General features: G+C 35.3%; 2 protein-coding genes and 2 pseudogenes across 2 annotated transcripts; 3 read left to right on the forward strand and 1 right to left on the reverse strand.

Annotated features, from left to right (window-relative positions):
• The first annotated feature begins 4,754 nt into the window (after positions 1–4,754).
• On the forward strand, positions 4,755–9,554 carry LOC125597279 (annotated as a pseudogene).
• Positions 9,555–12,247: 2,693 nt separating this feature from the next.
• Positions 12,248–16,130, reverse strand: LOC125597277 (annotated as a pseudogene).
• A 1,539-nt stretch (positions 16,131–17,669) lies between these two features.
• Positions 17,670–24,423, forward strand: LOC111201981. Its single transcript, XM_022694337.2, has 3 exons — positions 17,670–22,838; positions 22,929–22,983; positions 24,301–24,423. Exons 1-3 carry the CDS (start codon positions 22,342–22,344, stop codon positions 24,319–24,321), a joined length of 573 nt encoding a protein of 190 aa, XP_022550058.1. The 5' UTR covers positions 17,670–22,341; the 3' UTR covers positions 24,322–24,423.
• LOC125597280 (sterol 14-demethylase-like) lies at positions 18,911–19,270 on the forward strand. Its single transcript, XM_048772040.1, has one exon. It carries the CDS (start codon positions 18,911–18,913, stop codon positions 19,268–19,270), a length of 360 nt encoding a protein of 119 aa, XP_048627997.1.
• Positions 24,424–24,936: the final 513 nt, after the last annotated feature.

Raw genomic sequence — 24,936 nt, forward strand, 5'->3', positions numbered from 1 at the left:
TTTTCTAAAGGCTCGAAATCATTGTTTACTGACCCTGCAATCACCACCCTACCTTTTCCCATGCTTTGGCTTCACTCGCACGCTATCGCGAATCACTTCCCGGTAGGTCACCCATCCTTCCACTACTCCAGCTCAAGCACGCTTAACTCTAGAGTTCTTTCAGGATGTGCTCCGGAAAAAGTAAGTCAACTTTTGGTGACATAGGTAGCCAAATCAATTCTCTTAAGCCTTTCCATATACCACAACTCGGGATGTTACAAGTTTCTTCTGATTTGTAATAATGGTCTAGCATTCTTAATTGCTTATCATAGATTCTGTTTTTCTTCAATGATTTATAGGAGACAATAGGCAAGACGGTTAACGTTGAGTAGCTTCCGGCCTGGTGTGAACGCAGTGGAGGTTAAACAGCTTTTGGAGAGTATCACTGGCTCGGAAACTATTCACGCGATCAGTCTTAAAGAGATTAAAGGTGGTGGTAAATTTTATGCGTTGGTTCAATTTACAGAAGAGACACATGCGAAGAAACTCCTCACGTGATCCACCGAAGTCAACACACCCTATCGTCTACGAAAAACAGAACCAACATGTTGATGATGAGTATGAGATGTTAAACTTCAGCAGAGATGGGTTTGATGAATGGATAAAAACTACAGATTTTACATCATGTTCTCTAATTGGTTAGTCATCTGCCATTATTTTAAAGTTTCCCTATGAGCGCAAGGTTGATTTCAAAAATAATCAACAATTTCCCCTTATATTATATTACTATGGAATCGGGGTTTCATATTCATCAAATACCAACAGCCTTGCCCTTGTTGTTGATCCACCTCCAAAAATCGATTTGCCTTTTGAGATTTTGTTTAGTGTTAATTCATTGGTGCATAATGCGTGTTTTCCTGCCACAAGTCTTGATACTGAGTTTTATCTGTTTCTTGATCCCAAAACACACGACAGAGCGCATTCATTGGTTATGCTCTTCAAAAGTTATTGTGCCTTGGAAAATGTTCGTATGCTCATGTTGCTTGGCTCACCCAAGAGTACTCAGAATGGAAGAAGAAAGAAAAGCCTATGCAATCGACTTTAGAATATAAACTTGGCCTTTTTAATATACGTAGGGTTAAAGTTACACCAACTAGAGTGTACGTCTCTGGACCGGAGCCTTATGAGTCAAATCGTGTCTTCAGTCCAGAGAAGTACACTCGCGTAGGTGTAATTTTGACCCTACGTATATTAAAAAGTTCACGTTGATAGTGATTTCGTAGGCTTTTCTTTCTTCCCCCATTCCAAGGACTCTTTGGTTAGCCAAGCAACATGCTCATAGGAACATTTTCCAAGGCATAATAACTTTGGAAGAGCATAATCAATGAATGCTCTGTCGTGTGTTTTGGGATCAAGAAACTGATAAAACTCAGTATCAAGACTTGTGGGAGGAAGACATGCATTCTGCACCAATGAATTAACATTGAACAAAATCTCAAAAGGCAAATCAAATTCTGGAGGTGGATCAACAACAGGGGAAAGGCTGTTGGTATTTGATGAATATGAAAACTCCGATTCCATAGTAAAGATAATATAAGGGGAAACTGTTGATTATTTTTGAAATCAACCTTGCGCTCATAGGGAAACTTAAAAAAAATGGCAGATGACTGACCAATTAGAGAACATGATGTAAAATCGGTAGTTTTTATCCATTCATCAAATCCATCTCTGCTGAAGTATTACTTCTCATACTCATCATCAACATGTTGGTTCTGTTTTTCATAGATTTTGGGACCTCCTTTTAACTGAATCAAAAGAAGCTTTGAAGCCTTTTCTTGTGAGAGATGCCAATTGATTTGCCTGATGTTCTCAAAAGGTATCTTCATTCGGTAGTTTCACCCAAATGCACCGAGAAATGCAGGTTATGGTTGCCACTTCCAAAAGTACCACAAACACTGAACAGATATCTGAGTTTCTCGGGTGAACCAAAAAATACAAAGTACATGAGTAAACCATCAACATCATGTTCCATTGAATCTCTGTCTTTACTGTCAGTTTCATCTTTCCATTCATAAAATTTGAGACGATAGGGTGTGTTGACTTTGGTGGATCGCGTGAGGAGTTTATTCCCATCTGTCTCTTGTGTAAATTGAACCAACGCATAAAATTTACCACCTGGTCAACAGGAGTTTCTTGACTTAAAGAGACTCAGCCAAGTATGCGGCTAGGCTGGGACAATCTTTCGGTTCTTCTAAAGAGACGCTCAAAGTCAAAGCTGATGATATTGAGCTAATTCCTGATGTGGAGATCTTCTCTTTAGAGAAACGCTATCCAGGGAACGACTAGGAATAATGCATTCCCTCACGTTTCCTACCATTCACGAGGAATAAATTTTTCTTCTCGTTCCCTGCCATTCCTTTTTTTGTAGAGAAAGAACAAAAGTATTCCTTGTTAAATTTGAGAAAGAACAACCATTCTTTTTCATTACTGCAATTTATTCCTTTACGTTTCTTTTCTATTCGTTTCTCTTGTTTCCAGAATGGTCACCAGTCGAACCCATAGAGTTTTCATATGGAATTGGCAAGATATCTTCTGAGTTTGCTGAACTGGTGGCTAGGAAATGCAACATCAAAGGGGATTCTCCATCGATCTGCTTTTCAAATTACACATGGAGGGTACAAAGGAGCTTTGAGCTTGTGTGTAGAGACTAATTCTACACAATGTTTTGCATTACAAATTTTATCACATCAATTTTTTTATTATTTAGTTATAAATTGCTCCATGAAACTGCGTCTGGATCAATCTTATTTGTGATCCAAAACTCCAATGACGGACCGTTCACTCAGCTTTCCTGTAAGACCGCAAGCTGCTCCTCTCTAACAAAAGATAACGACACAAATATATTTACACTATGAGCGTTAAATGGTGGAGGCATTATATCCTCAATATTATTTCTTCTACCCACTCTCATCCTCTCTTTAGCTAAAAGATGAGTATTCCACAAGGCAAAGCTCGTAGGAAGAAGAAGCTTTGGAGTAATGAAGTTTTGGAGTTTCAGGAGAATAAAAAACAGAATAAATTTGTTCATGAGTTAATTCTTTTATAGGTTGCACATTGTTGTAAAAAAGGCCTTTTAATTAAATTTAAAGTTCAATTAAAAAAGAAAGAAAGATCAGTATTCCTTTCAAAGACACGCCACTTTGATAAAAATCTATATTCCTGTCGAGATTGACGTTAAAACCTTCCATGAATTAGAGCTCAAATCGTATATTTCAGTAAAAATAATGTGTGATTATGAAAAATATCAATGATAGATTTGTGTACATGTAAAGGGTATAGGTTTTCTCTTTTTACTATCTAAAATGCTACATTCCGTGCTTTAACTTTATTAGCAGTCTAACTTGGGTTTATATACGTTTTTCAGTTCTATTTTCCAGGACAAGTGTAGTTTAATATAGTGTAATCCAGTTTTGTTATATTTGGCTATGTCGAGATGACTGTTGCAGTAACCAAAACTGTAGTTCCCGAGTCTGTGTTGAAGAAGAGAGTGAGGGAGGACGGAACAATCTAATGCACCCTGAAAATCATAAGTGGAATGAGCTAGGTCCATATGTTGGATCCAATTGGTGTCAAAATATATGCCTTCTCTATGATAACATTCTGATGCACCTTGGTTTTCAGGGGATAGGGAAGCATGACATCATCTATGTGGACGATCTGATCCCACATTTGGTAGAACATGTGTGTTATAAAGTGTGCCTAGACGAGCCCTAGGCTAGAGGTGAAGTTACTTGGAGCCGGCGGTGATTGTGGAAGTTGATGAGAATGAAATTAAAGAAGATTTTGGAGGAGATGGGGCTGGTAAAGTGTTTGTGGAAGATGAAGAGTATAATTATGATGATGAATGGATTTTTAGTTTTAAAGTTTTGTTTTCAGCATAGTTGACTTATTTTAAATAGTTTATTGTTCCGTTGTTTTCTGTTACCAAAATACTTTTTTGACATTTGAAAGTACACACTTCAGTTCTTAAACTTTGGAAAATTTAAACAATTTACACTAGCAGAAGCTTAGTGACATGATTCAGAAGTAATCGCTAAGAGGAGAAAAACAAAAACAAGTAAAAATTAACAACTAACAACGAAATAAATTTATTTAAACTTCAAAATAAAATCACATTGTTTAAACTTAAGAAGCAAACATATTCGTAATTAAACTTCAATGCAATTGTCAAAACAGAAAAAAACAAAAATATTGACCAAATACCAAAAACATATATTCAACTAAATATTTGAGTTAATGATTCATTTAATAGATAATTATTTTAGGTACTCAATAATATCTTGTGTATTTTTGGTTTTTCAGATATTTATTTGGGTTTGAGTTTGGTTCGGATAAAACTCATAATCCAAAATACCGTAGAACAAGGCACGTTCGGTATTTATGTTGGGTTTGGTTTGGATTCATTTTTATCGGATCGGGTTCGGTTCTGGTTTTTGTATCCGGTTTATTCGCCCAGTTATATATCAAATTAAAAAAAATTGTGTGAATTCTAACATATGCAAGATATTTTGGATTCTAATTTAAATAAGTTATAAATAGAATATGCTATATATTATGGATTATTTTAAATAAGTTACTAATAAAGATCCGTTAATTTCAAATGATTATATTCAGAAATTGTTGCAAAGTCATTTAGATGTTATTATTCAATCATTGATTCTTACTTCTACTATAAGATACATTGGTTTATAATTTATAATATTAAAAATTGAAATCATTTTAAATGAAATTATGTGTACGGACTACAAAGTATATATAATATATCTTAGATTTTGTATTTAATCATTTACTCGTGAAATCTATTAGACTTCATTTCAAATGACACCATATAATAAACATTTAGTTTTGAATAAAAATGAGTTTTAATGAACTATTTGAGCTTAATTGGAGAACACTATATTTAGATGACACATGATTTATAAATAAAAGATCTGATAACATTTAGTGTTAAAACATAATCTAAAATCATTAAATGAATAATACCAAATTATGGTTAAATTTAAACTTTAAAAATGTCCATCATTCTATAGCACCTCTTTAGTTTTAAATAACCTTAAATTCAATTTTAGTAACACTAAATTTTAAAATATATTAAAGATTTACAAAATACAGTATCAAACAATAGTAAATTTCAAATCAATTTCATTAATAGAAAAGCAACATACAGTCGTTAGATTTGGACTATGTTAAAATCCTCTCTCTTTTTTTAAACAAAGAACATTTATTCTTAAACTCCCTCCTAAAAAATGTCTTTGAATCATAAATACATCACTGAGAGAGCTCTGCACCATCCGACTGCAATATATATCTCACTGTCGGATTCAATTCTTGTTACAACAATCAAACGTAGTAGAGAACTAGAACATCAACCAATAGGATCACTCTAAAACGAAAATAAAAGAAGGCTGTCGATTTGAAAAATCATAGTGTCTCACAGAACTTGAAACTTAGCAAAACGATCATAATCAACATCAGCTGCGGTATGTCATCATCTATCTGGATATTTTCTTCTGATTTGTAATAATGTTCTAGCATTCTTGCTTATGTTAGATTCTGTTTTTTCTTCAATGATTTATAGGAGACAATGGGAAAGATGGTTAATGTGAGTGGCTTCCCACCTGAGGTGAACGCAATGGAGGTTAGACAGCTTTTCGAGAGTATCACTGGTTCGGGAACTATTCACGCGATCAGGCTTAAAAAGACTAAGCATGGTGAAAAATTTTATGCGCTGGTTCAGTTTGCACAAGAGACACATGCGAATAAACTCCTCACGCAATCCACCGAAGTCAACACACCCTATCGTCTCAATTTTCATGAATGGAAATATGAAATTGACAGTAAAGACAAAGCTTCAATGGAACATTATATCGACGGTTTACTCATGCATTTTGGATTTTTGGCGACACCAGAGAAATTCAAATACCTGTACAGTGCTGGTTGTTCGTTTGGAAGTGGTAACCAGAACCTGCATTTCTCGGCGCATTTGAGTGAAGACTACCGAATGGAGCTGCCTTATGAAAACATCTGGCAAATCAGTTGGCATCTCTCACAAGAAAAGGATTCAAAGCTTCTTTTGATTCAGTTAAAAGGAGGTCCCAAAATTTATGAAAACCAGAATCAACATCTCGATCCTGAGTATGAAAAGTTAAACTTCTGCAGAGGTGGTTTTGATAATGAGTGGATAAGAACTACAGATTTTACATCATCTTCTCTAATCGGTCAGTCATCTGGCATTGTTTTCAAGTTTCCCCGTGAGCTCAAGGTTGATTTCAAAAATATTTTAATCAACAGTTCCCTCTTACACTATCTTACTCTGGAGTTGGGGTTTCATATTCATCAAATACCAACAGCCTTGCCCCTGTTGTTGATCCACCTCCAGAATTTGGTTTGCCTTTTGAGGTCTTGTTCAACGTTAGTTCATTGGTCCAGAATGGGTGTCTTCCTCCCACAAGTCTTGATACTGCTTTTTATCAGTTTCTTGATCCCAAAACACTTGACAGAGCATTCATTGATTATGCTCTTCCAAAGTTATTATCCCTTGGAAAATGTCCGTATGATCATATTGCTTGGCTAACCAAAGAGTACTTGGAATGGGGGAAGAAAGAAAAGCCAACGGAATCAACTTTGGACTATCAACATGGACTTTTTGATATACGTAGGGTCAAAATTACACCTACGCGAGTGTACTTCTCTGGACCAAAGCCTCATGAGTCAAATCGGGTACTTAGAGAATATGCCAAGCATATCAACAATTTCATCATAGTGTCTTTTGTTGATGAGAATCTGAAAACTCTTTCCTGCAATGATCTGTCTCCAAGATCTTCTGTGAACAGAAAGACCAAGGTTTACGACAGGATATATTCTGTTCTTAGCGATGGTGTTGTGATCGGAAAGAAAAAAATTGAGTTTCTTGCTTACTCGGCTAGCCAGTTGAAGAGCACATCGACTTGGATGTTTGCACCCATCGACGGGGTTAAGGCAGCGGATATTAGATCCTGGATGGGGGACTTTGGGAGCATAAAGAATGTTGCCAAGTATGCTGCAAGGCTGGGACAATCTTTCGGCTCTTCTAAAGAGACGCTCACTGTCGAAGCTGATGATGTTGAGCTGATTCCTGATGTGGAGATCTTCTCTTCAGGGAAACGCTATGTGTTTTCAGATGGAATTGGGAAAATTTCTTCCGATTTTGCTGAACTAGTGGCTAGGAAATGCGATATTGAAGGAGTGTCTCCATCTGCGTTTCAGATTAGATATGGAGGGTACAAAGGAGTAGTCGCTAAGGATCCAAACTCCTCAAAGAAACTGTCTTTGAGGAGTAGTATGAGAAAGTTCCATTCGGATCACACAAAACTGGATGTGTTGGCATGGACCAAGGAACAGCCTTGTTATCTAAACAGACAAATGATAACACTTTTGTCCACTTTGGGGGTTAGTGACAGTGTTTTTGAAAAGAAACACAAGGAAGTTGTGGATACGTTAGACTTCGTCTTAATTGACCCGATGAAGATTCTCTGTCTAATGCCTCCAAGGGAGCATACCAAATTTCTCAAGGATCTAGTCTCTTGTGGTATTAAACCCTCAGAGCCATTTCTATCAATGATGCTTCACTACATCAGAGAATCAAAACTGGTGGAACTACGTACCAAGACCCGTATTCTAATTCCTAAAGGTAGATCCATGATGGGTTGTATGGATGAAACGAATACTCTAGAATACGGGCAGGTGTTCGTACGATGTTCATATTCGACAAATCTCAGTCTCACGTCAGAATCCAGTCCCACACAAGATCCTACTCTCACCCTAGATTCCAAGCCGCCATACAACATCATAGGAGATGTTGTTGTTGCGAAAAGTCCGTGCTTGCATCCCGGAGATGTCCGTGTGCTTAAAGCTATTGCAGTGACAGATTTGAATCATATGACTGACTGCATTGTTTTCCCCCAAAAGGGGCATAGGTAAACACCTTTTTTAAATGTTGATTGTGATTGTTTTGAGAAGTATTATTTGCTTTTGGTTTGAATTTTTTTTCTTCTGTTTGGTTGCTGCATAGGCCACATCCAAATGAGTGTTCTGGAAGCGATTTGGATGGAGATTTGTATTTCGTAAGCTGGGATCCTGAGCTGATACCACCAAATACGTATGAGCCAATGGACTACACTGCTGAGGAACCTCAAGCTTTGGATCATGAGGTCACCATTCAGGTCAGAAGAGTTAAATCAAGCTATTGTTATCGTAAGTTTATTATTTGTTAAAGAATAATTCATGATTGTTGGCTTTATAAATTCCAGGAAATCACCAACCATTTCACGAACTACCCTCTGAATAACAATGTAGGAACAATCTCAAATTTGCATAAGGTGTTTGCGGATAAAGAGGGGGAGAAGGCAGGGAGCAAACAATGCCTTGAACTGGCAAAGATGTTTTCAGCAGCTGTTGATTTCCCGAAAACCGGGGTTGAAGTCAAAATACCACCACATTTGTATGTAAAAGAATATCCAGATTTTATGGAAAATCAGAATAAACTAGCGTACAAGTCCAAGACAGTGATCGGTAAGCTTTTCAGAGAGCTCAAGAAACTAGGTCCTCCATCTATCTCGAGCACATCCTCCACTCCTTTGTCTCATGATAAGGATCTTGTGTTCATGGGATTTCAGAACCATATTGAGCTAGCAACCGACTACAAGAAAAGTTACGATTCAAAATTACGTCATTTGATGGACACTTTTGGAATTGAAACAGAAGCTGAGATTGTTTGTCGTGGTATGGGGATGACAGAGCCGTTCACCGAGAGTGGGGAGATGATTGAAAAGGCGTTTCGCTCGCTGACAAAAGAGGCATTATCTTGGTTCATTGCCGATGAAGGGGTGGATGAATTGGCAAAAGCCTCTGCTTGGTATATTGTGACAAATTACAAAGACTATGTGTCAACGGACTGCCTTGAGAGCAATCAACTCTGGAGCTTCCCATGGTGCGTTTATGATAGGCTATTGAAGATCAAAACGCTGAACAACAAGGCAGAAGTTTGTGAAGAGACGCATTAAAACTGTGTTTTGTTACTAATAAGATAATTTTAGAGATTTTGCTCATATCATGTTCATAAAACTAAAGGAACAAGACTGAGTATAACTTTTTTATCAACGAACAAGACTGAGTATATGCGAAAGTACAGTACCTATGCATTTAATGCATTTTTTAAAGTATAATAATTCAGAAGTTTGCCCTGTAGACAGTACTTGGTTCCCTATTTGGCTTTGATCTTCCATACCAGTTTGATTTATGTTGTTGGGTTCTGTAACAAAACTTCTGTTCTCTAAGTTTCTAGATGGATCTTCACTGGGATCATCATTTGACATATCAGTTGGAGTTTCAAGATGCCAGGATTTTAGGTTTGCCCCCACCAAGGTGGAGATCAAGACAGATTCTCCCCTTGATGATTAATCATTCTAGTAAGACCACCTTGCAGATGAATCAAAACTGACAGACTTGAGAAGACTTCTATTTGCGTTTTGTTCTCCCTCTTCCAATGAATCACATGAAACTTGAAAGAACACAGTACACAAACCCAAAACCAAGAAGAACCTTTGTCCGAGAGGATACAACACCAAGAAGATCCCATAAGCTCCCAAGTTAACAAAAAGGTGCCAAATTATAATTTGGTTCCCGTAAAGCAAACGCAATCAAACAGATATATATCCTCTCTTAAATTCCAATCTAGTAACTCCAAGGACCTTTTTCTCCCCCCTTTCTGAATCTCTTCCATATTTGTCAAATCACTGAGTCAAAGCTTATTACAGCCTCTTGATTTTTGGATCCGAAATACATAACTGTGCAAGCCATCATTATGAGATTTTACCGATATAATAATCACAAAACTAAAAGGAATAAGAACAGGGATTATTACTTGTCTAGTACTACCTAGTTTGCCTGCGCCTTCTTTGCCTCAGCAGCAACTGCTCCACAGGGGGATTCAGAAACAATCTTAATCTTGACATTTATCTTCAAAGTAATCACACATAACCAAAAAACTAGCATGAGAACGATGTGATACTACCACGGGATCATCATAGCTAAACATGCCTTCTTATAGAGCCAGCCAACCTTATTGGGATCAGAGACATCATGAAGCTGGAGAATCATTTGGGAACAAGTGTCAGTGAGATCACTCTTAATCTCTGTTAGTGCTTCAGAATGCGATTTTCTATGACCGCTTGCACACTCCCCAAAGTTTCGAAGAGAGACAGCAAGAATCAACATACAGAAGATCAGAACAACCATCAAAAGCCAGCACAAGATTATACGACGAGAAGCTTAAGTCAACAAAAGGCGTGGCAAGAAATGTACCTGAGTTGAGAGAAGGTACAACAACAATGAGAGTAATGAACAGGGCCGTGCCTGACTTTTTCTAGGTTAGAAGCATAGAATTTTTTTAATTTGAATTTGTTTTAAGATAAACTATTTAACCTAAAATAACTGGTAAAAACACAGATAATACAAAAACGATGCTAAAGCTATCCCGAACTTGTGACCTGATCAGTTAAAGCAGCTTAATCAAGCACGGAATTAAAGACAACTTTACGGAAATCGACCCTAAAATAATACTACGTCCGTTCCCGAAAGTAAGATGTTTTAGATTTTTTTCTTGTTCCACAGAGATAGATTTTCTATATTGTTAAGGTATTTTTTTATACTTTTGAGGAACATTAATTGAGAATATTTGAATTGATTAAATTTCATTAGTGGAAAGTTATTGGAAAGTGTATAATAAAGTAAAAAATAAATTAAATTATAAACATTTATTAAATTCTTAATAACCGTGCATACTCTAGAAAATCTTACTTTCAGGAACAGAGGGAGTATTTAGTCTAACCGGCCCCGACTCCAATGCTTGACCTGCTTCCTATCAAGCATGGCCCTGGTAATGCAGTCCACAGGCTGAACAATATGAGTCAACTACCTTCTTTTTGTAAGTGAAAAACATGCAATTGTTAGAACTTTAAAATACCACTAGATAATAACGTGATTATTAGTTTCGTTATTTTTTAATAAGGAGACATTAATCTGTTTAATCTGGATATCGGTTCGGTTTTAGATTGTTTTTGGTTTTTAATCTCCTAAAATATAACTACCATTTTAAATAAATGTTTATTTGGTTTGTTCGGTTAAAATGTTTGATGTTTTAGTTTTTTTTTTCCTGTGATAATCAAAAATTACTATTATTTGTTTGTTTTCATGTTATAAATCTTAGATAGTTGTGATGTCGAACCAATGGTTTCATATTATAGTTTCTAAACGGATAATAGTTAAAAAAAGAAAAGAAAATTATTAATATAAATCATTTTACTACAATTTGGCCGATAGTGAAAGAAGCATTAAGGAAAATAATATTTTAACTTAAAAAAATCAGATATTTCAGTTGTGGTAAATACTTAGTTATAAGGTGCTCACGTCAATGTGCACATGTATGTATGTAAAAGTATATAAAGATGGTTGATAAATATATAAAGATACTGTTAATTAATATTAAATGACATTTTTTCAAAATAATACATGAAAAATAAAATTCTTAAAATGAAATTATTTAAAAACAAAAATATTGTAAAATTTATATAAACTATAATATATAACTTATATATAATTTTTTTTAATATATGTATATATGCATATAATGGATCAAATTGGATATCCGTTCCTATCAATATTGATATTTGTGATTTGATTTTTTTTTACGGATATTACATTTTAGTATTTGATTTGCTTCGTAGAGTAACGAATATCCGGATTTTCGGTTCGAATCAAAATGGATAACGAATCGAATCAAAATATATGAATTATTTATCCAGCTTTATTCGTAAACAGTAAAAATAACGTAAAGAAGAACCATGCATGTGAGTTTTATATTAAAAAAAGTAAAGTATTGAACATATTTATGTAGAGTTTGGCTGAGAACCTCTCTACATGTGACATGTGTCCATTTTAGTGTGAACGCATTTATTATAATGCTTTTACATACATGTTTCAAGTTTATTGTGAACGCATTTATTACAATTATTCTCTTTTAATATATAAGGGATATTCAATGAGAGAGGATTTGAAAAAAAAACTAAAATTTTATGAAATTTCTAATTCAATAAGCCCCTCTAAAAGTACGATATTGGATTAATACATGTTGATTTTTGGAAGATTATACCATATGTTAAAATTATAACAATTCAGAGGAAATAATTTACCACTTAACTTAAGCAAACATAATCATAGTTAGATGATGATATATATCAAAAGACAAACTAACAATTGACAGCCAATTGTTGAAATTGGAACTGATTAATCATCGCCTTCTTTCCATGTTCACGGTTGCATTTGCAGTTGCGCTGTGCTTGGAACATAAGAGCACACAACTGGGCGACATAAATCAGAGATCAAAAATCCAAATTTGTTAAGTTTTCCATGATCCAGGGCCTCTCCAACATTCACAGGTTTGAAATATTCATCTTCTCCAATTATGTTAGCTCTTTGGTTGTAATGGGTCTCAGTCCGTGCTTGTCCACCATTGTCCAAATCGACAACCACAGCAACTTTCTTCTCCTCGTCTATGAAGAAACTACCAGCTTGAAAATCAACCCGACAGAAAGAGGTGGTTCTCAAGAACTTGCTCCACGAAACTGCACCCAGATCAATATTACTTGAGACCCAAATCTCCAATGTGTGATCAATCACGCTGCTTTGATGTAATACCGCAAGCTGCTCTTCTCTGACACAAGATAGAGACACAAAGTTGCCTACATCATGAGTTTTAAACGGAAGAGGCAACCGCTTTCCAAATTTTTCTGTTGTAAAATCAAAAGAGATTATCTCCTCAGTTTATTTCTTCTACCTATCGTCCACCTCTCTTCAGCCAAAAAATAAGTATGACCCTTCAAAGACACGCCGTGTTGATAACTATCTATATTCCAGTCGGGACTGACGTTAAAAACCTTCCACGAACTAGAGCTCAACTCGTATATTTCGTACCCAAAAATCAGGTATTTGTCGACGCTTCCAAATTCACCTTTGGTGTCATACTTGCCAAAAACCCTCAAGATTTTGTAGTTACGGTTCTTGTCATATCCAACAGCATATCTGTCTTCACTTCGGAAAGTGTTTCTTGGTTGGATCCACCTTGTTTGCCCCAAATAAGGATTCCACACCAAAAGTCTCGACCTGTCCTTGGTGACACATAGCAATAAACCTCCACAGTGAAAGACCTGAGTGATTTCTACTTGGTCAAGTATACTGACTTCCTTTATAGATGGATCAACGAAGTCTCCTTCGTTTCCAATTCCTTGGAGATCAAACTTCATCGAACAAACCTTATAATCTTTCAGCATGAACCCAAGAAACTGCTTCCTTCCTGTTGATGCTGACTTACCAAAAACCTGGTTTTTGGATAAATCATTCCACTTTCTGCAAGTGGAACGCACTGCACTTAGGGATGTCAACGGAACCCTAGACAATATCTCTTCTGCCAAATCATCTGGAAGATCAGACATTGTTGTCACTTCTCCACATTTCAACAAACGGCTGCAGTGAAAAAAGGATAAAGATTAGAAAGATCATATACTATACCTTGAGGGAGATAATGAGTATTCAGTGAGATAAAAAGTAGATTCAGGAACAAAAGAGAGAAGATAATAGAATCAAACCTATCGTCCAACATATAAGTTTCAGCCTTCTCTATGAAACCTATGGCAATCGCAAACCACTGCAGCTCTCCACCAAATACTTCTTTTGCTCTACGGTCCAACCCCAGACCAGCACAAATCTGCACCAGCATTTCTCTCTCGTCCAGCATATTCACAATTTTTTTTATTTGGTCGACATGTTGGGGCTTTATATACGTTCAAGATGAATCAGACTCGCTTAGTGAGCTGCTTCCTTAGGAAAAAATATCAAGATCAATTTACACACCGTACCTTTAGATTTTCTTCTACCACTCGGGTGAGATAGCTTTCAAGTTCTGACCCGCGGATGTGAGTCAAATATTTTTGCCAGTTCTGAGGATTCTGCCATAAAGAGACAGGCGAATAGTCATGCATTAGAACAATTCCAATAGAGAGTTCTCAACATAAAATCCTCAAAATAAATATATATATTATGTATATATAAATATTAATATTTAATTGCAAGTATCTCAAAATTATCGGAAACTTAACCTAGCTTTAAGATATCTACAGTTAAATACTAGTATTTATATATACATACATGTATTTCGAGAATCCCACAATTAAATATATAATGTTTAGTTCTATGCTCAAGGAGTATGTAAACTTAAGAAGAGAGGCTATACTTACATCCAACCTGCCTAGATTTGGTTTGATTATCTGAACAGCTTCGAAAGGGTATCTCTGCACCAAAACCTCACTTAGTGTCCAACCAACTTGAAGGTGACATATTTATTGTAAAAGTATACAGCCTACCTTCACGCAGATACCAAATCCTATACACAGCTCCTCTGGCAAGAAAGTAGTCTTGGAAGCAGGAGTCACCAGGATGCACTGGCTTTCACTCACTATAGCATTTTGCATAAATCGATCAGCAATCCCGCGGTTAGGATACTACAATATACATAAACAAAACTAAATAAAAGTGCCTCAGGAAAAACAATGAAAAAGATACTAAAGGCTACCCATATACTTATTAACAATTGGAAAAAAAAAAAAAACTAAATATAACTGCGTCAGGAAGAGACCACAATGGTTTCCATAACACAGGATGTTGCTTTGCCAATGGCAAAATACTAAAGGCTAGCATATGCTGACAATTGAAAATAAAAAACTCAATGAGAGTGAAAACAGGAGCAGGTGACGAGATAATTTTGCAAGGACCTAAATAAAAATAAAAATAAGCCAAGCAAATAAAAATTCAGTTCAGAACATAAGCCAAGCAAATAAAAATACACAATTCAGGTTCGTACGGCAAGAAAGTTTAAAACCCACATGGCCAGCCAGAGACGAAAGCCACGTAAATCAAGACCAAAACAAATCCAAACACGCAGTTCTGTGTTGATGTATAACAAGTGAATAAGTGTGCACTAAACTGAAAGTGAGAAACTCTACGCAACGTATATAACTTTATCAGTCGGAGAGAAGCAAAACCCAGAAGAGATGTGCATGGATCAGACCAAAAATAAAAGAGATGTGCATGGATCAGACCAAAAATAAAAGAGATGTGCATGGATCAGATCAAAAGGCAATAACACCAGGACTGAATAACACTATAGATCCACCCAGGAACCAAGCCAATTAAAGACCCAATAATCGGTGAAAGAAACAAACATGATTCGGTGAAAACGATGAAGGGAGAATCTGGTACCAGTAGAGGCTAAAAGGAGATCAATGAATCTACCTACTCGCTCGCTGTATACGTTTGAAGGTATGTTTAATTGTTCTTTGGTAGAGATTTGTTTCCTTATTTTTTCTAATGGTTATTGTTCGGGAAGCCCATAAAAGCCCACTCCTTAACTCCCTTGGGCATTAACGACGTCATATATAAGACCAACTCTCATAAGAGAAGATGCACTCTCCAATAGTAGCATGCTGTGGAAAGTAGTGTCACGACCATGACCAGGGACTTACCTTAGGAGGTGTTGAGAAAGAGAAAATGGCTTGAGACCCCTCTCTCACATTATAATTTTAGGGTCTCATTCTATTATAATTTATTTAACAGGTTAAACAAATTATTTTGAGTTTTTTAATTTAATAGTATATTACAGGGTAATAACTTTTACATATTTATATGTACTATCATGCTTTGTTTTTTTTTTTGTATAATCTATGGGTTTTGCATAAAATATAATTATATTTTGCTGTTTTTTCACTGTTTTTTTATCTTTTATTGCTAAATACTTTTCATCCATTGATATTAATTAAAAGTTCTGTATATATTGTATAAATTTATACATATACATACACAACCAGGACAGACTCAGTATCATCTAGGGTCCTTGGACAACAAAATTTTCTATACCTTATAATTTTAAGTTTTAATATTATTTAGAAATATTCTTTAAAACAATATCAAAAATCTAAACAAAAACTAACTAATTTTTTTTTCATTAAAATATTTTATATTAGTATGTTTTATAAGACCTTCTAAATATAAATTAAATATTATATTTAAATTTCCAATATTGGAGTAGGTTCGGGGTATTCGCTTTGACCATTCCTTATACGAAGCCGTCCATGAACACAATATTTCATATGATTTGTAATATTAAATGTTTATTTTATATAATATAGTTGTTTCTGCATTACTATTTCATATGATTTGTAATATGAAATACATTTTGTTTTATTATTTGTATTTTAAAACCTAATAAAATCACTTTAAGTTTAGCTTATATTTTTAATATAAAATATCAAATACCATAAGATATTAGAGAGCTCTAATAATTGACCACTCTCTTAAAAAACATTTTAGCCATAACATGGAATTTGATGTTTTGGTGTTCAATTTTTTTATTTATAATAATTTTAATTGACTAATTTTATTTTATCACATTAAATTTTATGCATTTAAAATAAAAATCACAGAATAAATTGTTTTTATTACAAATTGATATAACTGATAATTGATTATATTATTAATTAAAATATAAATAAAAGAATATTTTAATATTTTTAATGTGTACAATAAAATATAAAATAAAATTAGTATGATATATTTATCCTAACTATAATTTTAAATTAATTAATAATACTAATAAAATTAAATTAGAAATAATAAAATACATTAGTTTAATATTTGGTGTGATGAATTTGGTGTAAAAAACCACCAAATTTTGTGAGAAAATATAATTTTTGAAGTTTTATTGGAGATGAAATTAGATCAAATTTTGTGTTTTGGAGACTCGCTAGAATTTTTGTTTTTGTTAAAACATGTAAATATCATATAATGAATTTGTTTGATTTACAAAAGAAAATCTATAAACTGCATCACCTTGGCAAAAAAGAAATAAAAAACAAGATGAGGCAAGGATTAGATCAACATGATCAGTTTAGATCAGCCAAAGACTCATGAGACTCGCTAGACTTGATCCTTGGAAATGATGCTATGTGCTTGGTCATTGGCTTCACCTAAGATTGCTTAAAATGGTTCAACCTTTCATAATATATTGGGTAATTTGGTCGTTGGCTTCACGAGAAGGTTGGCCAACGACCAAGCACATAGAATCATTTCCAAGGATCAATAAGTTCCGTGTAAATTAGCTCATAAATTCCTATGCGTACGAGATTCTAATTAGGATTCAAATTCCACGAACACTATGCTTAAAGATTAATAAAAATTCGTAAAATGTGACAATTATTTTATATCTCATATATGTTATACATCAAATTTAGAAGTTTGAGATGCTTGGTCACCTCTTCCGGCCTATGCGATTGCAGCCTCTCCCACCCAAGGGGCTTTCTGGTTATCAGACTTCTTTGAGTCCTATTGATTCCTTTTGCAGGTTAGTTTAAGGTGGTTCTGCCATTTCAACTCTTCAAGTGTTTAGTGCAAAGCAAAACATCATTAATCTCGGGCCTCAACATTAATCTAGTTTACTAGATTAGTCCTATTATGTTATACAAGTTTAATTTTTTTTGTGGCTTGTACAACTAATTTAGCTTCTTGAAGCTTTTTGGATCTCGAGTTTCACCACTTGTAATCTCTTTTATTACTAGTTAATGATATTAACATTCTTATAAAAAAAACTATTTTGTTTTGTAAATGAAATACATGTAATAATAAAAGTACGATACTGGATTCATACATGTTGATTTTGGAAAAAAAATATACCATATGTTAAAATTATAACAATTGAGAAAACCTAGATATAAAATACCACTCAACTTATTATTATTTTTGAATAAATGTTAAATTTATTCAAACCAATAATTTTAGTACATTATGCATCTGTTTCTTAAACTGTTTAAAGAATCAAAGAATTTAATCTAAGTAAGCAATTAAAGAATTGCCGGGTTCTTTTAAGTTTGAGCTGGGTCTTGTCGCGTCCCAAACCAAGTAATGAGTCCCTCCTTCTTCAATGTATATAACCCATCCCTTGAACTGATAGTAGCCTGAGCCGAACTGTTTTATCCGCGAAACTTATCAAGCAACTAACATCTCGTGGTTGCTCTCTGTGACGACGTGAATTGGGCTTCCTCCATATAGAGTGTACTGTTGCTTAGAACGCATACCGGATCAGAAAAGTCTTGCATGGGGGCGTCCGTCTAGGATTGGAGATAATCTCAATGGTTTCACTCCATACCGTGGTGTTTAGTCTATAAAATAATTGTCACAGTTAATAAATTGTTGGTGGGTGTCAGTCTATAAAATAATTGTCACAATTTACGAAATTGTTTTGGTGGGGTCAGTCTAGGATTGGAGATAATCTCAATGATTTTGCATGATTTTAGTATGTGGTCTCCAATTTCATTAATAAAGTGTTTTTCGTTACAAATTGACTTGACTTTTACTTGAAAATTTTTAACATATTTTTTAATATTTCTGTTTCGGAGTGTTTCACAAGACATCTAATAATTACAAAATCAAAGTGGGAACAGGAAAGCCTAATCCAGAATATGTTCTAGTGACTCATAAAGTCTCCTATCCTAAATCAAAAACAGTTACAGAGGACCTTAAAAGATCATGGGTGGAAGATAGGTACCTGTAAAGGGACGAACTCCTTCTCCTTAGGGCATGATTATTGGGGGTCCTTACTCTTGGGCCCTTAATATATTTATATTAAGGGCCCAAGAGTAAGGACCCCCAATAATCACGTCCTTAGTACCTTACACCCTGGAGATGAATGTTCTAGGTGGTAATTGGATCTTTCGTACTAAACTTAATTATGATGGATCCTTTGATAAGCCCAAAGGGTCATATCGTTGCAACCTCGCCTGCTTTTGCAAACCGCTTGCTGCATGTCTTCAAAAACCCGTACAGCTACGACCCGGATAGATTCTCCCCGGGAAGAGAAGAGGACAAAGCCGCAGGGGCATTTTCGTACATTTCATTCGGTGGAGGTAGCCACGGGTGTCTTGGAGAGCCCTTTGCTTACCTTCAAATCAAAGCCATATGGAGTCAATTGTTGATTAACTTTGAGCTTGAGTTGGTTTCACCCTTCCCTGAGATGGACTGGAACGCTATGGTGGTTGGCATTAAAGGCAATGTGATGGTGCGTTATAAGCGGCGTCAACTTGTCTTAGATTAACGTGGTTTTTGCAACCTTTGGTTTCTGTATTTGTCTCGCTCTCTCTCTCTCTCTGGTTTTAGTTATGTGGTTGAATGTAGGGATGTTAACTTTGGGTAAAATAACCCAGCCCACCCCAACCCACAAATAACCCAACTCAGTTTATATCCAACCCGCAAAAACCCAGAAACATCAATGTTGAAATCCAAACCAAAAAAAATAACCCAATATGGTATAGGTTTACCCGTGGGTATCCAAAGTATTATCTTATTTACTCTGAAGATCATGTAAAATATTAATATCATTAATGTGAGCTGTAATATAAAAACAAGATTTTGCAATTTTATAGAAAACTTGTTTTAGCGCAAAAACTCGTTTATGATTTTGGAGGAAAAACTCGTTTTTTTCGGAAAAAAAATTATTTTGCAATTTTAACCGGAACTCATTTTGTGGATTTAGCGGTAAACATCGTTTTGACAGGAAAACTCATTTATGGTTTTAACGAGAAAACTTGTTAAATTGTTTTTGTGGCTTTAGCGGAAAATTTTCTTTTTGCGGTTTTTGGTCGGTAAATTTTTTTTGTGGTTTTGGTTGGAAAACTAGATTTTTGCGGTTTGCGTAAAAAATAATCTTTCTGGTTTTGGCAGAAAAACTCATTTTGCGGTTTTGGCGGAAAAACTTGTTTTTACGATTTTGGCGGGAAAATTTGTTAGATTTTGGCGGCAAACCTGTTTTCGCGGGAAAAATCTTTTTGCGATTTTTGGCGGAAAAACTCGGTAACGGTTTTTTGCGAGAAAATTCGGTTTATCGGTTTTGGCAGGAAAACTCGGTTTTGCGGTTTTGGCGGGAAAACTCGATTTTGATTTTGACGGGAAAACTCAATTTTTTTGTTTTGGCGGGAAAACCCGGTTTTCCGTTTTTGGCGGGAAAACTCGGCTTTTTGGTTTCGGCAGGAAAACTCGGTTTTTCGGTTTTGACGGAAAAACTCGTTTTTATTTTGACGGGAAAACTCGGTTTTTCGGTTTTGGCGGGAAAACTCGATTTTCGGTTTTGGGGGGGGGGGAACTCGGTCTTTCGGTTTCGGCGGGAAAAATCGTTTTGTCGGGAAATTTGAGTTTTACGGTATTGGCGGGAAAACACATTTTGCGGTTTTGGCGGGAAAACTCGATTTTGCGGTTTTCAGTCGGAAAACTCGATTTTGCGAGTTTAGCAGAAAACTCTATTATACGGTTTTTACGGGAATATTCAGTATTGCGGTTTTGGACCAGTTCAAAATATAACACAAATCGATAAAATAATAACTTTTTAGAAAATTCTATGTATATATTTTTTTCCCTGTAAAATTATAAATTAATAATATTTAAATATATATAATTCATAAAAGCACAAACAAACATTGTATTATTAGTATTATTTCCACAATGGAATTCATGTCTATTTTTTCTTAATCTTAAATATATTTTGATAATATTTAGTAATGTTCTCAAAATCGCTAGGCGGTAACTATGCGTTTTATAGAGGACTAGCGACTAGGCGGATTATTCGGGGCCTAAGCGAGGCCTAGGCGTTAGCAAATTATTGATTTATTTTATATATTTTATACATTTGTATAACATATTTTAGTTTTTAAGTTTAATTATAAAATTATTGTGATGAATTATCAAAATTAGATATACAAAACAGAAGAAAGTAGACAAATTTGTAGATTTGTAATAATATTATTGCTTTATTTAACATATATAGACAATTTTAGATCGATTTTAACCAATTTTAACCGATTTAGAACAGTTTAAACCAATTTGAATCATATAAATCAGTATAAATCGGATTTTAAGAAAATCGTTTCGGATAGGACCGAGTTGCTGCCTAGGCGGGGGCCTAGGCGCCGCCTAGACCGATTTTTAGAACCCTGATATTTAGTTAAATTATATCTAAAACCATATTCGAGTCATATGAAACATATTTCATATACATCAAATAATATAATAAAAATATCAGAGTCTAGTTTCTAAAATTTAATTAATGTATATACAGTAAAACTAACAATTTTTTTTACAAAAAATATATAAATTTTTTAAAAAAAAACTTTTTGTAAACTAATACCCTTATAAATTAATAAATTACCATATTTCCATCATTATTAATTTATTGAGTTTTTACTGTAATATTACATGTTTGATTTTGGAAAATAGGCACCATATGTTAAAATTATAACAATTGTGAAAGCTTAGAAATGTACCACTCTACTTAAGCAATTAAAAAGTTGGGTCAAATCATACTCAAAAGAAAGACTAATAATTGACATGGAACAGATTAATCATAGCCTTAGAGCGGCTGCAACGGGAGTCCGTCATGAGTCCGTAGCCCAAGTCCTTAGGATATTTGAATATTAATATTGTGAAATGGGCTTGTTTTTAGACGGATCTGTACGGATCAATCCGTTAATAAGGGATCAAAGGATTGAGTCCTTCATGTACACGTGGCGTGCGATGGTTGGGCTTTGGATACTTTTGTGTTCCGTTTAGGTGAAAAAAAAATCATTCGCGTTTGAACCCGAGGAAAAAAAATTCAGAGCTCAAGTGAAGAGGCGATTTCTCTCCGTCGTCGATCGTCTTCTTCCGTTATCTTCAAAGGCAAATACCGTTCTTCTGTGGTAGATTTAAGCATAGGTTAGCTTCGTTGTTGTTCTCGTGTCCCTCTTTGCTTCGTATTTCCGTCGAATCGAATTGGGGATTTCTTCGATTTAGGGTTTCAAAAAGTTTCGATTTTGGAATTTGTTTTGAATTCGTTTATGTTCAATTGGGGATCATTTTGTTTGTAGTTTGGGTTTCAATTCGTTTTGGGTTTCAAAACACGAATTGTTTTCAGTGAAGATTTTGTCATCGATTTGTTTTCCTTGTATTGTTTAGCTTCCATGTATAGATAGGTTAGCTTACTTGTATTGTTTTGAGCTTATCTTATTTTTTGCTTAGTTCGAAAACTAGTTAACTAGATCCCTCATTAGTCTCTGTTGTTGCGTTTTGTTCTTAATATTTTTTTTCTTATTCGCTAACATAGTTTCTCTTACCATAATTTCTGCAGGCGAACGAACCATGGGCCAAGACTATAGCTACACTCAGCCTTCTTCTTCGTCAGAGGAGTTAGACATCACCTCTTTAATTGTAGCAGAAGGTGAACTCTACGCCAATGAAGTTAAGAGTAACTTCACAATTTCACAGGAGGATCAGTACGCAGCTGCACCTGAGGCCGATGAAGGGATCCCAAGGACATGCTATTGCGGTAGTGAGCCTGTAGTTAAAACGTCGTACACTCCAAAAAATCCATACAGGAGGTACTTCTCCTGCAACAACGTCGACGATGGAGAGTGCCACATCTGGAAATGGTGGGATGTGGCGATGCAAGAAGAGCTCCGTGAAACGCAAATACAACTTAGGATGCTCAAGGATCAATTCTTTGAGAGTGACCAGAAGGTGGCTAAGCTAGAGAAGATCTTACGTGTGCTAAGTAAGAAGACAGCAGTGGTTAAATATCGGTTTGCAAAGGGAGTTTGTCTACTGCTCTTGGTAATAGTGGTCATCGTAATGTGGAGGTAAGTTTCATGACCAATATTTAGATCATTTCTTTGATTTAAAATTCAAATTTTAATGAAAGTCTTATCTCTTGGCTTGTGTCTTTCAAGGAAGAGCCTCGGAGGATTTAAACATCAGTGTCTGAACTCGAGTTGGGCTTCAAAGGTACTATAATTATTATAGTTTAGATATATTCAGTAAATTAAAAATAACCTCTTTCTTCATGCTTTAATGATACTTCCTAACTCCTTGGATTTGATAGAATCGTACTTGTTAGCTTTAAGTGTAGCTACTATAGAACTTATTATGCTGATAAGAGTGGTGGTAAATGCTTGTTTGCTTTGTAGTGGTGGTAAATGCTAGTTTGCTTTCTATCTGCCAAACTACTACGAAACTAAATGCTAAATCACTTTCTATCGCTTACTTAAGGGTCTGTGTTGCTAATAGAGTAACACAGACCATCATCTAAAATGAATACCAGTACTGGGTACGTTAATCTGTTGAATAGTCAGAGTTCAGTTGACCTTGAGTCACCCGAACCAGCTTGGTTCGGTAGCCAAGGTCGTGACGAGTATGTTTTCAACCCTGCTGTCGAGTCTTCTGTCCAGCCTGGTATCGAGTCTCCTGTCCAGCCTTCTGTCTCAGAGAGGAGAAAATGGACTGTCAATGAGGATAAAATCCTCATTGGTGTGTGGCTTAACACCAGCAAAGACCCTGTAGTGAGCTGTGAACAGAAAGCAGAACGTTTCTGGAAGAGAATCGTTGACTACTACAACGCAAGCCCACAACTGGTTGGGAAAGTACCTAGAGAGGTTCGTCCAGCGAAGCAGAGGTGGTCTAGGATTAACGACCAAGTCTGTAAATTCGTTGGATGCTATGACGCGGCGTTGAGGGGGGGCAGAGAAGTGGTCAGAATGAAGACGATGTAATGAAAGCTGCCCTCGACTCATTCTACACCATTTACGGGCACAAGTTCAGCCTCGAACATGCGTGGAGGGAGCTGAGGCATGACCAGAAATGGCAAGCGACCTATACGGTTAAAGACAGAGAGAAGGAGAAGCGCAAACAAGTCCACGATGTTGATACAGAAGATGAAGTGGCCGAACCTGAAATTAGACCAGTTGGTGTGAAAGCTGCTAAAGCTGCTGGTAAGATGAAGAAGAGTGGCAAGGAAGAAGAGATGTCACAGCTCCAGTCGATCTTGCAAATGAAAGAAAAACTCTCAAAACAAAAAATCCTAGAACGTTTATTTGGAAAAAAAGATCCAGTCTCTGAGGTGGAAGAATCACTCAAACTGAAACTGATGAATGAGATGTTATGAAGGTATTAATGTGCGTATGTAGTTGCATTGTATAGTTACATGTCGTCTCTACTTGGATTGAGCAGTTAGTTTGAGCAGTTACTTTGACTAGTTACTTTGAGTAGTTACTTTGAGTAGTTACTTTGAGTAGTTACTAACACTTGTCTTTTCTCATGTTTCAGGTACAGCAGCAGGACATGTGAACCAAGTCACGGGTGCGTTTGGAATCTCGAAGTGTGTTGTTGTTTTGCGAGTCACGGGTTTATGTTTTGTTTAAGTAGTAGTAGTATAAGTAACCCTCTCTGTTTTCCCCTTGGTTACTCTCTATCAAACTTCTTTCCTATCTATCAAAGGTGTAATCTTCTTGCTGTAATCTTGTTGCTACAAACTCGGCCTCAACTTCAAGTTGTTGTAATCGAAGAAGTTTTAGGTAACTTCTCTTTATGTTCTCTTTCATCATCAGTCTTTGTTTAATGTTTTAGCTAACTTCTCATCAGCTTCTCTGTCAGTTAATAGACCCAGAAATATGTGAAGTTTATCATAACAACTATAACTTATAATTACTCTATTACAGAATGAATTATGTTGCTCTGCCACTTACATAAATATTTTAGACATGTTTTATTATATTTTCTGGTCAAATAAATATAAATACAGATAGATTTTGATATAAATACGCAAATAAATATAAATACAGATATATTTTAACTAATTTGGAGTAAGATTGATAAAAGGGAAATGTGAATCTCTTACATAATTTTAACTAATAGATTAAAAACTTGTACAATATAATTATTTATGAAACAGGATATCTAGAA

Source organism: Brassica napus, unplaced genomic scaffold, assembly GCF_020379485.1.
Source record: "Brassica napus cultivar Da-Ae unplaced genomic scaffold, Da-Ae ScsIHWf_1416;HRSCAF=2001, whole genome shotgun sequence".
Classification (NCBI taxonomy): Eukaryota; Viridiplantae; Streptophyta; class Magnoliopsida; order Brassicales; family Brassicaceae; genus Brassica; species Brassica napus.

Excerpts from the sequence above, each read along its gene's own strand:
- LOC111201981 (XM_022694337.2), top strand. The coding sequence starts at position 22,342 with ATGGGCCAAGACTATAGCTACACTCAGCCTTCTTCTTCGTCAGAGGAG. Across the intron at positions 22,839-22,928 it reads GTGGTCATCGTAATGTGGAG|GAAGAGCCTCGGAGGATTTA; the intron begins GTAAGTTTCATG and ends GTGTCTTTCAAG. Across the intron at positions 22,984-24,300 it reads ACTCGAGTTGGGCTTCAAAG|GTACAGCAGCAGGACATGTG; the intron begins GTACTATAATTA and ends CTCATGTTTCAG.
- LOC125597280 (XM_048772040.1), top strand. The coding sequence starts at position 18,911 with ATGGATCCTTTGATAAGCCCAAAGGGTCATATCGTTGCAACCTCGCCT.